The sequence below is a fragment of the Apis cerana genome, linkage group LG4, assembly GCF_029169275.1.
Source record: "Apis cerana isolate GH-2021 linkage group LG4, AcerK_1.0, whole genome shotgun sequence".
Classification (NCBI taxonomy): domain Eukaryota; kingdom Metazoa; phylum Arthropoda; class Insecta; order Hymenoptera; family Apidae; genus Apis; species Apis cerana.
Genome location: NC_083855.1, coordinates 9,458,268 through 9,472,238, shown reverse-complemented (window position 1 = coordinate 9,472,238; position 13,971 = coordinate 9,458,268). Strand labels below are relative to the sequence as shown.

At 33.0% G+C, this 13,971-nt stretch overlaps 1 protein-coding gene across 1 annotated transcript; it reads right to left on the bottom strand.

The window, feature by feature from the left end:
* Positions 1-4,759: 4,759 nt before the first annotated feature.
* On the bottom strand, positions 4,760-13,532 carry LOC107996144 (UDP-glucosyltransferase 2). Its single transcript, XM_017054059.3, has 4 exons — positions 9,808-13,532; positions 8,781-9,208; positions 6,197-6,419; positions 4,760-5,228 (listed from the first exon to the last, which is right to left on the bottom strand). The coding sequence occupies exons 1-4, from the start codon at positions 10,434-10,436 to the stop codon at positions 4,949-4,951; spliced, it is 1,560 nt and encodes a 519-aa protein (XP_016909548.1). The 5' UTR covers positions 10,437-13,532; the 3' UTR covers positions 4,760-4,948.
* Between the last annotated feature and the right edge of the window lie 439 nt (positions 13,533-13,971).

Below are 13,971 nucleotides of genomic sequence, written 5' to 3'. Positions count from 1 at the left end.
TTTATTTCCGTGTTCGTATTCACGTTCTCCTTGATCGCGAATCGAATTTCGATGTGGCCGCGTTTCTAAATACAGCTGTTCGCCATGCTAAATGAATTAGGGTTTATTTGGGCCCCGTTTAACCGTGTGCTTGAAAGGGGGGAAGAGGGTGAAAGGTGTGGCGGGTAATTTGACGCGGGACAAGGATATTGGAATAGCGAATTCGGAATTAATTCCTTTTCTGGGTCGCGAAGGATGCATTGGTTGGAAAGAGATATTGGATTTAATTGTTTTCCTGTGATATTCCTTCGTATATTGAGAGATTATCTATTTTCCTCCGATGCTCTCATTTATATTTATATTATTGATTAAAAATTTATTCTAAACTTAATCATCCGAGATATATTTTTCTCTTTATCTATTTAACTATTTAATTTAATAGTAGTTTTAAGTATTTATTTATTTTGGACGTATAAATGATTGAAAGTAAATATATGTCAAATAATAATAATCAATTTTGTCAGAAATATTACGTTCTCAATAATCGTAGAACGAAAAACACGAAATCCGTCATTTTGGTGTTTGTTTCTGATGTTATAAATATTTTTATAATTTTATATTTCTAATATTCTAACATTCCAATCCTATTATTCTACACTCCATGTAATAAATTCTATTATTATCTCGGATCGATGAATGGATTGTACATTCCACGTTTTACATGATAATTTTATTGCGATCTCGATATGAATAGAGAATCTCTTGATGAAACGCCGTATCATTTCTCAACCCTTTTCACGCCACATTGTTTTCGGTCCATTGCGTCGTACGTTCGGTATTATCACGGTTACACCTATTGAACATTCACAGAGATAGGTAACAGATTGTAACTGCTTACGCCGCATTTCAGTTATGTACGGCGACATCCAAGGATCATTATTGGCTACATGCTCGAGTTTTATCGAGGCGGAAAGTGGCGAGCGACCGCGTGGATCGTTTCTTTTTAATGACGCGGCATAAAGCTCCCCTTTGGCCGTTCGGATTAAAATTGAATCGCTTCCCACGTGAGAATGTGTCGGATTCGCACGCACACGATGACCCATAACTCACCCTTTACCGAGCACAATGTGCCGTGAAAGACTTTACAGCGTCACCCTTACCCCCATCGATGTCGCGCGCCTTTTATGGAAAATCATAGGAATTTTATTCATCCCCATAACCGTTTTACTTTAACTATGATTTCGCCATTTTCTTTCCTTCTGATTTCAATGCTACGAGTAAGGATGAACGGTGCATCGTTGTGAAAACGAACGATATTAACAACTGCGATGAATGTGATGAAAAAAGTGTAGGACGAAATTATATGTACGAAAAGTGGTTGACCATCTTTGAGATGTAAGAGTAACTTTTCTTAAAGTCGAATAATTTTGTTTTTTTTCGAAAGGAGGAAGTTAGTTCATTAGATGACTGATAAGTGTAAAAAGGTTGTTGGAAAAATTAGAAATTGATCAGAATTTGTCAGAACTTTGAGCGATTAGAGAAATTTTTAAAGTATTTGGAAATATTAAATACAATAACATATTGAAATTTTTAAAGAAAAGATTTCTAATCTAAGCAAGTTGTTTTGTTTAATCAGAATTAAGAAATGTTTAATCGATTATTATTATTATTTTGCTTACAAATTGTCCGCCGATGTTCCCAAGATGAAGAACAAATATAAAAGCCATATGACCATCAACATGAGTCCAAAAACGAACAAAGGTTTGTTCTCCGAGGTAAAAGTACAAAACAATATTTCCGTATATTGAATTAGAGAATCTGTCCGGCAATCTCTGGTTTCTCTCACCCAATTACAACGATTTTCAGCAGGTATTTGCCACACGTACGAGCAATCGTCCTACAAATTTACAACGAGAAATTGTAAATAAATTTCAGGATTCGATGTCATTATACTTCAACAACGAGCGATTGGAACGATTGAAAATATTTTGCGACTCGTGAATGAAATTCATCTCGATAAATTATTACGCGTCATTCTCTCCTTTTTTCTTTTTTAATTAAATTCGAGAGAGAAAAAGATAAAAACCTGTCGTATAGGAAGGGCTCCATGTCTCGTATAACGTTCAAATAATTTCGGAACCATGGTGGAAACCTCCACTATTTTCTTACCACCAGCATCAATTTTTAACCTATTTCCATATAGGTTAAAAATATATCGTTTCTTTTTTTTCAACTAGTATCGTATTAACAGTGAAATGAGATGCGATTGAATCGTTCGAGGAATTGTTGGAAGAGGTGAGATCATCGATCAGGGATAGAATATATTTATTATATTCTACAAGAAAAAAATAAGCTCAGAATCATTTTGATCCGGAAAAAATTTTCAGAAATGACAAAGTTGGCCCCTCAACTCGAATTGAAAAAGTTGCCACGATGAAGATGCACGATGCGAAAATTCTTTTCTTTCCACTCGCGGTATTGTTCGCGGAATGGTTGGAACGCTTCGCCCCCGATGTTCAAACGGAGCTGAACTGAACATAAACGCTTTTTCACAGAGACGAGGGGGAAGGTTGAACGAGTGCAAGAGGCTCATTAGACGGTAACAGCCTATCCTCTTCCTGTTGTTTCTTGTTGTCGTGAAACAATGAGAAAGAAGAAGGACCATAGAACGAGAGCTAATGAGCGCGGAAACTCATCTAGTTATCTATCCGTCCGTAAACTGATTAGTTCGACAAAAAGTAAACGTCTCTCGTGTATTCTTCTTTCTCAATTAAAATCGCATCGTTGGGATCATTAGGCTAAGATCGAGATTATGAAGAAGTGTCTGCGTATCGGTCAAACATACAAAGATGAATTTATTCTTTTATAATATAAATTTATAATTTGTATTATTTGATTCGTTCGTGTATGTGAATTTAGAATATGAATCATCGGTCAGGCGTGGGCGAGAGACGTTTTATATTTGTTCACACAAGTAAATGAATTTTCGATGATTTTTCATAATTGTGCACGATTAAAATTTCTTCCATTTTAAAACTACTTCGAAAAGATGGAAGAGAATTGTACCGATCCAAAGAAAAATTATAATGGTTTATAAAACGAATCCTCTTCTTTCCCTCACTTTTCTTACTTCCATCTTTCAAAGCGATTCTTCGCTACAATAAATTATTTCAATGCGAACTTCTCCCAGCCTCTTTGATTACCTTTCTATGAGGTTGGCGAGAATTTTAGAAGAATAGAAGAATTTTAACATTTTTATAATAGGAGGCCTGTCAAAGCGGAAGAGATCATTCATTTCTCTGCATATTTTCCTTGCCTTCTTCTTTTATATTTAACTTAATATTCATTAATTGTCACAAAACTATCAGTATATATATATATATATATATATATATATATATATATATATATATATATGTTATATGTTTTCTGAAGCGATGCCCAAAACAAACGTTCCGAAAGTAATTGACGTATAGCAAGAGAAAAACATTGAAAGTTCAAATGTAAAACGTTCCCTTTTTAATGTTTGTTTGACAGAAAAAAAAAGGAATATCGAAAAAGAACCCTTCGCTTTGTGCGAAAATAATATTTAAAAAAAACTTCCATGCACTTTTTTTTAATATAAATTCAACAGAGAGAAGAGCAAAGAATATATATTTTGAATTAGCGATATAAACTTAATTCGAATCAAGGCTGGAAAGTAAGCCAGAAACTATACTCTTCAAATTAATGATGTTTCGCAATTTAATCGGTGTTAATTGTATCCTACTGATACCAATTTAAAGTAAATATAAATTGGATATAATTTGTTACAAGTTACTTATAAAGCGATTATTATTTCAATTTTTTTCAACACTACTTATCACAGTCTTCGTTGAAGGGAAAAAAAATTTTTTTTCGAAAAGAATTACATCGAATTACGAAATTAAAAATGGAAAAAGAACACGAAAGAATTTGATCGAATTAATTATACACGACACAAGTTTGTTGCATTTGGATTTTATTCCATAAGTCTAAACACTTTATTGGATTGCATTCGAGGTCGACGAAAAAGACCCCTCTCCCTCCTTCCTCCCCCCAATTTATAACTTTACGCTTTCGTTCTTTCAGAGGGATACGCGGCTGACTTTTCCGGCTTCCTGTTTCGCCACTCCACGTTCGTGCATTCATAATAAAGCGCGAGTGATATAACGCTGGAATATGCAAAAGCTTCTTTTCGTCGTGTAATATGCCACTTATAACTGATAAGGACGACGTTCTCCTTTTCTTTGTTAACGAGTTTGAATTTTTAAAGCCGAGGTTGTATTTGAAAAAGAAAAAAAAAAGGAAAAAAGAAAAACATCTCTGCATGCATAGCCGCAAGATTATTCGTATGCAGTGAATCGAATCTCCATGTAATGATTTTAAATAGATAAAAATTTTTCAATAATTTCTTTCGCGAATATTTGATTTATAATTGTAATTTTAATTATCGCATTATCTAGCCATATGATCCCTCTGTCATTCTTTGAATTCTGACGTTAATAACACGGCGTTAAAAGTTTCAATATTTTACTGTCATCTTGGAAAAAGTGTCTTTTTTAAAGATACACGCTTCCGTAAGTTGTTGCTTCATGCAATTTCGTATAAAGCGTTTTGTCAAATATTTTATAAGAAAACGAGCGAGTTTCCGAGGCTTTTAAAAGCATTTTCGAAGCATAGCGTTCCTCGCTATTGGTAATATCTTAGATGAATGACGCAAAAAAAAAAAATGTTTCGTGTCAAAAAATGTTTCTCGATATTTTTAAACGAGTTAAATATTACGTTTATTATACGTACAAAACAGATAAACACATAAAAAACTTTATTATTATATATTATAAAATATAAGAATAAATATAACGTGTAATCTGTACAGAGAATTTTTTTTTTTTTAATTAATCAAACGATCTTAACAACTTCTTACAATATTTCGAAGTAGGATTTTTCTTCACGATCGTTTCTTATTAACATCTACCGACATTCTTCCTTTCCAAATTAATAATTTTAATAATTTGTAAACGATAAATACCGTCAACACGATTGAAATTATTATCGCGAGGATAACGTCCAGCAATAAATATTGGTACCAAGTTAAATTCGGTGCCGTTGTCCTCAATGAATCCGGCCCATGGCGAAGTAAATACTCTATCCAATAAACACCCTCGTCCAAGGGTGGTATAGGTCGATCCCTGAACTCGAAGGAGGCTTTCCTTGCCATATCCCTGTAACTGTGAATCACGAATCTCAATTAATATAATTATAACCTTCAAAATAATCGAAATAATCTTTCCTCCTCCTCCCTTAGTTCCAAAAAATTCTTTCCGTCGAAACGAATCGACGAATTTGTCCCAATCGACAGCCAATGAAAAAGCTCTCGACAAGATCAAACGTAAGGATGCGCGTTTCAAACGATTCGAACAATTTCTTCCAACGAAATTTCTACACACGTAATCTATAGCCACGATAAGTCGGATTTAAGGATCAACTTTTGGTCAATCACAACTACAAATTAACTAGGATTATTATAAATTATATGGTCGCAGAGGACGGATCAAATTTTCAGTCGTCCATTTTCCGTTCGCCGTTTCAATGATTAAGACGCTCGCTTGGCGCGATTGCGATCGTTAACAATGATCCATCGCGCGATGGGGACGATTAATGGACGGGAGGCGGGGATGGGGCGATAATTAACGCGCCTTCGATCGATTCGAAAATCGACAATGAAATTGAGCGCTCGTTGCCGGCCCGTTTATCATCGACCGATTGTCACCCGCCAAATGGACTCTGCGATTGTAACCCAAAAACGTTTCTCCCCGAGTTCTTACTCGCTCGTTGTATATGAATGCGTATAATTGTAATCTCATATCGATGAATAATGAATAATTATTTTTTAGAATATTATTTTGGAATATCTATAAATTTAATAAATTGGAAGGTAACGAACGTAGTAATTTTAAAATTATCGATAGCGCGAAATGCTATGAAATACGTGGATGATTATTTTAAATCATCAGTAAAAATTCATTGCTCGATTAATTCAGTATCGCTCGGCGAATAATATATATATATGGATAATGAAAAAGAGCTGTGAAAGCTTCTCTCTCTTTCTCTCTTTCTTCTTCTCTGTTTCGATATTCTTTCTATATCTACGAACCACGCAATTTCCATTTGCACGAAGAACGAAGATTCTAATTACCTCTTGTTCAGGAGCAGTTCGTTCAAAGCGTTTGATATCGTCGACTCGTATGAAAGTTGATGGTAATCCAGTTTCAGAGCGAACCCCCTTTTCACGAAGTAGGCCACGTTCAGGTGTTGATCCCCGTACAGGGGTATGCCGAGAATCGGTACCCCGCAATAAACCGCCTCTTGAGACCCCAGCATTCCACCGTGCGAGATAAATAGCCGCACATTCGGGTCACCTGGTCATTTTCAAATCGATAAAGTTAAAAGCCGCATGCATTCGATGTGAATCGTAACTAAGGTTATTTATATAGAGGTATTTTAACATTTTAATATTTCTTTATTTTCGCGAATGGCGGGAATATTATAATTGTTTATGGAAATTTAAATTTTGAAATAAAGATCTGTTTCACTGATTTTTAAATATTATTATTCCAGATTTAAGATTTGTCAAACTTTATCAATTCCGTGAGTCTGAATAAGATATAACAAAATAAATTAAATTATATACAAACATTTTGATTTAATGTTAATTATTACTTGACGATTTATAATTCAATTATTGTCCCCTTCGAATTTTTGAAACATGATACATCTATAGATCTCGTACATTTTGCTTTCGATATTTTTCATCATTCCGCGCATCTGATAGATTTGCACGAACGTTTTTATTTTAAAAAATATTGTAATTTAAATATATTTTTCTTTTTTTTTACATATGTAAATTCTCGGCAAGATCAATTTAACGAGGAATTAATAATAATGAACGAATTTGTCAACAATTCATCGAATTTCATTTGTGAATATAAATCAATTAGTGGAACAACGATCGTTTGCATACAAAGCGATCTGATTGCTAACGGCATACGAAATGGAACATGTGCAGGTAACGCGTGTACAACGTTTGGATCCATCCCAAGATTTAACCTAGACCTGGCCTAAATTTAATCCTGTCCTAATTCGCACATTATTCATCTATTCCTATATATCTTGTTCCCTATTTACGATGTACTAAATTCTGAATCGTGTATGATCTCTCTCTCTCTCTATATATATATATATATAACGTTTCGAACGTGACGCGTTTGTAGAATGATGCGACGACATCATCGCATGTCAAACGTTAAACAAATTCACTCGACGAATCTTGATTGAAACAGATTTTTATTTCGCAAAGAAATAGATAAGTAATAATAAAATAATAATCTTTGACAATAACATTTTAACATTTAAAATTAAAAAAAAAATTGTAATTATTCCGCTTGTTTAAGGTCTAGTTCCCTCGTATAGTAGCTAATTTTCGAGAGAAAATCTCGGAGGGAATAAAGTTTCAAGTTGTTTTTCCAGATTTGTTTCTCGACAACAGTGGTGCACTTAACCTGATTTTTCAAGGTTCAGGGATTAATTCGCTTCCGTGTAAAGGATACTTTTTGTAATACGTTTTAAAACCATGTATACGCATTGAATCGATAGTGAAATAAAGACAAAAAGGAAAAAGTTTAGAAAGATAAGTGAACAGAGTTAAACATAACACAATGATTTAAATAATCTTGAATCGATATTTCAATTCGATCATATTATTATATAAATTTTTTTGATGAAATTTTGTACTCACCGCTATTCCATTTTTCCAATATTTCAATATAAAGTTAATCTCCATTTTCTTTCTCTTCTCGTGGCTCGATTTAAATTCCATACGGGATTTTCATAAAATTTAAATCAAATCTGTACTTAATACAATGTATGTATCAAACTTTAGAGCTAAAATTAGAGCTAAAATGCACGAATATCGTGCATTATTATTATAAAATAAACCGATGGTTATATCTGATTGCGCGGAACAGGATTATTGACAATAAGCGGCGTACAATATGTATAACGAAGGATAATGATATTCGGGAAAATTGGTCTATAAGTTATTTAACATTAATGCATAATTTAAATATGCAATTTTATGCGATTTCGGGGCTCGATATCTTGAATCATAGATGGGGTTGTCGATTACACGCGAGAATATAATATTGTCCTATCGATGAGAGCACGGATACACGATACACGACCATGATTAAGGGAAAGATTAAACTATTATACGAATTAAAACATTTACCACCAATCGAATTCCACAAATATCCGTACATATTTTCGTAGCGTTGTAACCAATTATCAAACAATGAATCACTTTTATACTGCTGACTCATTCGGCATTGAATTTAATACTTTTTAAAGTACTTAATACTCTTGAATGAATATTTTAAAATATAATTAAAATAAATACTTCTTATCTTCCATAGTATTTAACCCAATCTACGAAACAATTTTCCTTAATCGTAATCTACTAAACTAAACAATTACTGTAGATAATTCCCTTCTTTGTTTTTCACATTCGAATATCTTTATCGAAAAAACTGTTGGTCTAAAAATTTACGAAACAATCGTCCGGGAGCCACATATAAAACCGTCTGCAAGTTCTTCGCTAATAGTTTTTTCCTTTCTTTCTTTCTTTCACAGTAATAATATCCTTCTAATAATATCTTAAAGTCACGCCACGCGCCACATGCACGCACGTACACAAAAAAAGGAAAAAGAACGTATATACGTACACAATATGGAGAGCTGGGGCGCCCATTCGATGCACTTAACTTTCTTGGGCAGCCTGGGCATATTGTTCTCGGTGCACTTCCACAATATCCGTTGCGGTATCCGCTCGAATGCCTCGTAGAAAGACATTAACACCTCGTTTGGCATGGTGGACATGTTTATTTGCGATCCCAGGCTAAAGTAAATGACCCCGTTCTCGCTCGAGTCGAGAAAATCCTTAAGATCTTTGGGCAACGGCGGCGGGCCCGAGGCTGGAATGTGCATACCGCCCAGCTCTTTATATCCTGGCGCAAGGGCTCGTGGCGTGCTCACAGCCTTGTGCCCATTCGTCAGTATCAATGACATCCTAGATCGTAACGTATCCAAGTCCGGAAGATCGTCGCCGAAGTATTTTTTCGCGATCTCGTAACCTGGCCTGTCCGCTAGATACCTGAGGAGTATAATCGAATGGAAAAATTTATCGATCCAATTAATCAATCGTGTGCAATCGAGTACAAGTGGCGAATTGAATGGTTGTTCGATATATGTATTTAGTATATTTTGAATATTATGTTACATAAAATCTTTTGCAAGTTTTAATAACTCGACGAATAAGTCTAAGTTTAAAATTAGGCAAATGTAATTATCTCACGAATTATCTGTATCCAATGTACCTTGCACAAATATGGAAAATTGACATTTGAATGGAGATATAATCGTCTGTTCTATAGCTATAGAGTTATAGCAACAGAGAGTTTAGATAGAAGCCGTCACAGGCAATTAGTCCGCCATTTGCCATCGAACGGTTTGTGATGAGAATCGGATCTTAATGAGTTTGGATATTACCGTGAATGAGGATACAATAGGCTCATTTGGAGGTGGAAAGATGATGCTTCGTTAGTAAATGTAATAAATATAATGTTTCTAAAGGATCTAAGATTTAGGTAAGGGAATTGTGAGGTGAGAGCGATTGATGATTGAACAAGCGATTAGGATTTAGAAGAAAGGAAGAAAGGAAGACAAAAAAGACTCTCGATTACTTTGACGTACCTGTAGGCGAGTTTGCTGATGAAAAGGTACATCAAGTTGGTGGCCCTCTGGAAGAAATTCATCTCGTCCGAAAAATCACTTAAAACCGCGTTAGGAATGTAACTAGGGATCTCAGGATTCCTAAGAATGTCGTTCGTCCATGGATAAGACACGGTGCTACTTATTCCAACCACAATTGGAATTTTGAGAGCGTGGCCGATACCGATGAAACAGTCGGAAAGGAAGATTTCCATCATGTACACATCGAACTTCTCTTTCGAATGCAGAAATTTCTTCAATTCCGGATGTTCCAGTACAGATTGACACGTTGGTAAGCTTAGGAGGGATATCGATTCCAATTTTTTCAACATGGTTTGCCGGGACGCAACCTTGATCGACCTTGTACCGACCACGTATGGCATGCTTGAAGATATATCGACATCCGTGAAATTGGGTAAAACTGTTTTCTGAGGAAAATGGTTGAACGACACCACTTGGTGACCTCTTTCCGCAAGTCTCTTCAACAACGCCTCGTACACTATGTAATGACTTTTCGCTTGATGCGGAGTCACCATCAAAATTCTGGCACCACTAGCATCGTCGTACACCGCACAAAAAAAAATCGCTATAATCGCAAATAGAAACTTCATTTCGACGACGAGGAGGGATTAAAGAAATGGAGAGCTCGAGATTTATCGAGAAATGTACGTCGAGTTAAGATCGAACTTGTAATTTGAACTTGTTTAAAAGTAGAATAAAATGCAACTGAATAATAATATTTTAAACGTTAATATATTGCGCGATGAAATATATTCGGTAAATCAATAAATACAACGATAAATTGTAATTATATTATCGTTATATCGTTATTTTTTTGGACGGTAATCGTTCCATTATCTATATTCTTATACACACACTTTCTCAATACTTGAGATAAAAACAACGGGTACACAATTAGATCTATTAATTATCGAATTATAAGATTCTTATATGAATTTTGTACATAAAAAGCGTATTAAATTTTTACATAAATTTAATATTCAAGTAAACAAATATTATGTAATTCGTAATTCGTAACGGTTGCACAAATAACTTTTAATATATTCACCAATGCAATGCTTTCAAAACGTTTCCAAACGTTTCTCTCTAATGATTCACCGATGACTGCCAAATTATTTTCTCTTTCCAACCGTCTACAACACTGGTTAAGCGGCCCGCACAATGGGACAGATAATGGCAACGATATCGATATCTGGTTTCACGATATAGATAACAACGTTAGAATGGTTTTCAATGGATGCCAAAATCGGTATATATTATTCGCACTACGAGGACCGTGATGCAAGTTTTTAGATCGTGCGCGCGTTTCTAGATTGTGTAGACCGCTTTATGTTTGCACGCACAACACAACGCGTCTATGTCACATGACGTTAAACAACCTTTCCACTCGTATTTTTGGAACTGGCTTTTCGTTCCTCTCTCCTTCAATCCAGCGTCATGAATTTTCTGTCTCTCGTCGCGCCTACAAAATGAGTGAACGCCTTGAAAATTTCAACATCGCGTTATCTTTGTTGTCAAAAGAGTAATTGCCAATAATTTTGAATGATTAACAATCGAAATTATCAGAGATATCTATTAGCCAATAGTTAAAAATTTGATAAAAATCTTAATGTGACGATATTGCTGGTTAAATATTGTTGATAAATAAATAAATTGCATTGCCAATAAACTTTTATATCTATGATGAGAAAACGATATTTTCGAGTAGCTTGTTTAATAACTTTTTTGGATTTATGTTTGTTACAGATTATGGAAGAAATTTATTTCGTGATAATACTCGTGATAGTATTATCTAAGAAGAAAAAGAGGATTTATTTTTAAATTATTAGAAATCAATGTTATAAATTGATATTGAACACTGAAAGTACTGATACGAAAGATTATCAAATTATATCACGGTATTGATTAATTATCGTAGTATTAATTAATTATCTCGTTTCGTCGATACACTCACGAGATTTAGAGATATAAGAGGCTGGTATTTTCTGGTGCGCCGGATTAAAGTGGTTCATTATTAAGAAATGCGCCGGAGAGAGACAAGAATGGCTGGTTGAGGTTGAAAAGGAAGAAATTGAATGGAGAAATGGAAAAGAATCCACCATTGGCGCTCACATTCCCACACTGAGCTCAATTGAAAAATATACCGATTTCCAAATTGCCGATGCAGTATTGTTTGTAAAATTACTCAGATAGTGTACGAGAGTGATGAAAAATAATCCTTTCTCCTGAAGATATCAAATGTTGCAATTTGTGGGTTTCATCGTAATTTTCAGAAATTGATTGAAATATTCATTTCGTATCTAATTCAATACAATGTTTTTGAATTGCTTAAAGTTTCAAGATCCAGTTAAATTATACAATCTATCTTTAATCTTTAATTTTTATATTTAATAGTAAGTTGCCTCTAATTGAATTTATCTAATTCGATGAAGTAATGTGTTCGTATTACGTGAAATATATTGTTATAAATATGATATTTAATTTATCGATAAAATTTTTCGCGTATGTATATCACGTATTTTTATCAATTTAAGATAAAATCTTTCTCACGTAAAATTTGTATCACAATGTAAATGTATCTATTTTTTAATTTTTTTTTTCTTTAACTTAAATTTAAATTAAATATTAAATCATTTCTCGATTATATTATTTTCGTTTCACGATTAATTATAAATATTTACATAAAAAATAAAAATAGAAATTTTGAATGATAATTGTCATTATTTAATTAAATAATTGAAATGTAATAAACATATTTTTATGGAACAAGAATGTGGTTAAAGGAGAGGCATATCATATTTGTAATTACACAAAATGATTTCAGTGTTGACGTCAGTGTTGAACGGAGCACAATATTCATTATCTTTATCTTTATCTAAATTTCGAAATCACTTCAAAACTTCGTTGTTTGAAAATTTGAATGAATTATCTGATAAATTTTATTCAATCTCAAAATGTAAATCTTAATATCCAATACGATATAATAATAAATTTACATAGTTTACGAAATAATTAAATTTAACAATAAAATTTAAATATTTGTGTTTATCAATTTAAATACACGATAATTTCAAATTTCGAGATGTTATTTTAAAATAAAAGATTCCATTACTTTTAAATGATAAAATTATCTCTGTATTTTGAAAAAAAATATCAGTGTCAGTCTAGCAACTGAATCTATAATTTAAAATACAACTCTTACTGGAAATTGCACTATCTTAGTTGGTGCAAAGTTCAAGAGCAATCAAAAAAAAAAAAAAGAAAAGAAAAAAAATATGCATCAAAGTTTCTTTCCTCATCTGTTGTATAAATTTTTCTTATAACATAACAATTCTTCTATTGTCTGAATAAGAACAGTAAAAAGTTTTGAAATATTTAATACGATTTAAAACCATTCCGTGAAGATTAATCTATGTAATTCTTGAAATTTCTTTTTTAAAAAACTGTCGAATTAATTTTTATACCTAATATATTGTAAAAGCAAACAAGTCTTCAATTTATAGAATTTGTAAAATTTATTTCGAAAAAACATCGAATTAATTTTATAACTATGAGAGAAAGTTCAACTAACGTCAGAATGATTAAAAAAAATATTGGAAAAAGCAATATTCGCAAAAGGAAATTGTAAATATACGAAAGTCAAGATATAAATTTTCAAGCCATCAAAATAAGAATAAAAGAATTCTATTTTATCAGAACTATTTTATTTTCTCACCTGATATATTACAAAAAGAAGAGAAAGCTGATCTAATATCAGATCGATTAGAAAAATATGACAATTCTAACAAAAAACTACACGACCCAATATACGAAGTTTCGTTTCCAAGAAAATATACAAGTTTCGTTTCATCAAGTGAAATAAGAACAGAAGTACATCCAGTGATGGAGAAAATTTAATAAGTTGAACAAAGTTACTTCGATAAGTTGTTTCGATAATTTATTGTTCAAAATGTAATAATAATCGAAAATAATTGTAATTGGCAAACAGTCGAAAAATGGACCAATTATAATAGCTACGAATAAATCATATTCAATCAGCATTTTAATAAATAATTGAAGCAAATTTTACGCGACATTTTTGAACCACTGGTTTTACTTTTTCAAGAGGTTAACGCCCAATGCTCC